At 65.3% G+C, this 2,792-nt stretch overlaps 1 protein-coding gene across 1 annotated transcript; it reads right to left on the bottom strand.

Moving 5' to 3' along the window:
• Positions 1-600: 600 nt before the first annotated feature.
• Positions 601-2,541, bottom strand: AVP (arginine vasopressin). Its single transcript, XM_082743758.1, has 3 exons — positions 2,353-2,541; positions 979-1,180; positions 601-847 (listed from the first exon to the last, which is right to left on the bottom strand). The coding sequence occupies exons 1-3, from the start codon at positions 2,470-2,472 to the stop codon at positions 669-671; spliced, it is 501 nt and encodes a 166-aa protein (XP_082599884.1). The 5' UTR covers positions 2,473-2,541; the 3' UTR covers positions 601-668.
• Positions 2,542-2,792: the final 251 nt, after the last annotated feature.

The raw sequence follows: 2,792 nt of genomic DNA, 5'->3' as shown, positions 1-2,792 counted from the left end.
TTTGGCGAGTGCTTAACTTCTTCCTGGAGGGATAGTACTTGGCCCTCTGTCTGCTGGGTCTGGGGTGATTTGCTGCTTCCCGCCTTCAGACACTCTCTCTCTCTCTCTCTCTCTCACACACACACACACACACACACAAACAACGTACAGCCCTGGATGAAATAGTAGACTGGAAATCTGGGGAGTTGGGTGGGACCATGAAGCCGTGCCTCAGTGTCCGGAATGTAAAGGGGCATAGGAAGCCCTGGTCACCCGTCGGTCCCCTCCGAGCTTTCTCACTCTTCCCTCGGAAGCTCTCAACGTCTCTCTCTCCATCCTTTCTCTGTCTTCTCTTGCTGTCTTGTTCAACGTCTTCCCCTCTCCTCACCTTTCCTTCCACCCCTCTGCTGGGGGGTCCACCCAGCCCCTGCAGGGTCGCTCTTGGCCCCAGCCCTGCCCGCCCCCGCTCCCCAGGTCGCCCTATCCCTAATTGCCCCTAGCACTTAGCCAAGCCAAGATCGCTTCCCCGAGGCTGGGGCGGCGGAGGAAGAAGGACCGGCGCCCCACCGTCTCCTCTGCGCCCCCTCCCCACCCCCGAACACTGAGACAGACACTCGCGGGTGCGTTTTAAAAGGTTTATTTCTCCAGGTTGCGGGGTGACGGGAGAGGGGAGAGTGTGAGCGAGCGGCTCAGTAGACGCCGGGCCGGGCGGGCTCCGCGGGCTCGGGCGCCCCCGCCAGCTGCACCAGCCGCAGCAGCAAGGCGCCGGTCGGCCCGTCCAGCTCGGTCGCATTGCTTCGGTCGCTGGCACGGGCACGGCGGTGGAAGCCGGAGCCCCCCCGGCACTCGGGGTCGGTCACGCAGCTCTCTGCGGTGGGGAGAGGGCATAGGGTGAGCGGGAGGCGGGCGGGACCCAGATCTCCCAGGCCCGCCCGGAACCCCACGGGCCACCCCTGCCCAGATCCCCGTCCGCCCCGGGGCTGTCCCGGTCGCGCGCACCATCGTTGCAGCAGATGCCGGCGGCGGCGCAGCGGCCCCCGCTCCCGCACGGCTGGTGGCCGGACTGGCAGGGCGACGGCAGGTAGTTCTCTTCCTGGCAGCGCAGCGCCTCGGCCGTGCCCACGAAGCAGCCCAGCTCGTCGCCGCAGCAGATGCTGGGCCCGAAGCAGCGCCCTTTGCCCCCGGGGCCGCAGGGGAGACACTGACGAGAAGGGCAGGGGTGGGGGGAGGTGACCGAGGGCCGAGCGAGGCCGGGGGGGCCACGGGGTCGGGGGAAAGGGCGCACGTCCACTAAAGTCCCTGGGTTTTCAGGTGACAGAGGACTGGCTCTGAGTGACAGCCCTCAGCATCCTCCCTCTTCGTTGAGGGGGGGCCCCCTCCGCACCGGGCTGCACGGAAGAGACCCTCTCTCTCAGCTCTGGAGCCATCACTGGTGTGCGCCCCTCTCTCAGCGGCCCACCCTGCCCCTAACTCCGACCTTCCTCCCCTGCTCCCGTCGCTGAAACTTGATCTCTAGCACCTGCCCCGCCCACAACACTTCCAGGCCCCTCCTCCCGTTTCCCGTCTAGGCTCTACCAGCTGGTGGGCCTCAGTGGGCCTGGACCTGAGCTCACCGCCCAGCGCTAACTGGGGGTGGCAGAAGCCTGACCCTAGGGAAGGGCATGGGGCACCTCGCTGACTCAGGTTTCCAAAGGTGCCAAGCAGAGGGAAGGTCAGTCTGTGGGGGCTGCCCACCACCCACTCCAGTCGGTTCAACAGCTCAGAATTGAGCCACCTCTGGCCTCGGTGGGATTGAGTATGGTGATGGGGTTTCCCTCAGCTCTGCTGAAAAGGGCATAAAAGGGTATTGACTGGACATGCAGGGTGGGGGAGAACTGGGCTAGGTTACCAGCAGAAGTTCCTTGCTGGAGGTGGCACCCTCACCCCAAGGAGCTCAGAGCAACGACCAGCTTCTGTGTGGGGCCCAGGGGAGCTGTGGTTAGGAGAAGGTGAAGACTGGAGCGGGGAGGCCTCCCATGCTGGCTAGGACACAGCCTGTTGTGGCTTCGAGGCTCGGACCAGCACAGAGGAGGCCTTACTGTCCAGTTCTCCCTGATGCGCCCCAAGCCCGGTTACTGGGGAAACACCGGCTTGCCTTCGTCCCTTGCCTGGATGAGGATAGCGTCCCAGAAGTCCCCCAGCTTGTCCTAGCCTGCCTGGCAGCCTGGCCACCCACCCTTGCACAGCCACACCAAGCCTCTCTTCTGCTGGGCCCTTCCCCTTAGAGCCTGCCTCTTCCACAACTTCTCTCCTTCCCGGCCCCTGCAGGGTAGTGCTGGCCAGCCCAGGGCCTCTGTCCCCTCCAGGCACTCCTGAGATGCGCCAGGCTCATACCTGTCTCAGCTCCAAGTCAGACAGGGCCCTCTTGCCGCCCCGAGGGCAGTTCTGGAAGTAGCAGGCGGAGGTGAAGGCCAGCAGGCCCAGGAAGCAGGCAGGGAGCATGGCGTCCGGCATCCTGGCGCAGGTGGGCACAGTGTGCGGATCACTGCGCGGACTGTGCAGCACGGCCTTCGCTGGCTGCCTATTTATGTCTGCAGGTGTTCCCCCGGAGACGACGTGGCCGTCAACCCCCCTCCCCGGTGACTCCCCAGGAGCCCACGACTGCCAGGTCCCAAGCCGTCAGCAGTGATTCAGACGTCTGGGGATGCACGTGGACCTGTCTGTGGAGGGGCCTGCGGGGGAGGGGCACCGGCCTCCAGGCTGTCACTGGCAGCAAGGCTGCGGTGTGACAGGAGCTGCTGCAACGGTGACTTGGCTCTCTGGACCTGGGGAGA

Source organism: Mustela nivalis (assembly GCF_964662115.1).
Source record: "Mustela nivalis genome assembly, chromosome: 8".
In the NCBI taxonomy this organism is placed as follows: Eukaryota; Metazoa; Chordata; class Mammalia; order Carnivora; family Mustelidae; genus Mustela; species Mustela nivalis.
This window is presented reverse-complemented; position numbering and strand designations above follow the sequence as displayed.

Bases quoted from the DNA above. Each gene is read 5' to 3' on its own strand.
- AVP (XM_082743758.1), bottom strand. From the start codon at position 2,472: ATGCCGGACGCCATGCTCCCTGCCTGCTTCCTGGGCCTGCTGGCCTTC. The intron at 1,181-2,352 runs GTATGAGCCTGG...CCTTCTCGTCAG, and splicing joins CTGACTTGGAGCTGAGACAG to TGTCTCCCCTGCGGCCCCGG. The intron at 848-978 runs GTGCGCGCGACC...TCCCCACCGCAG, and splicing joins CGGCATCTGCTGCAACGATG to AGAGCTGCGTGACCGACCCC.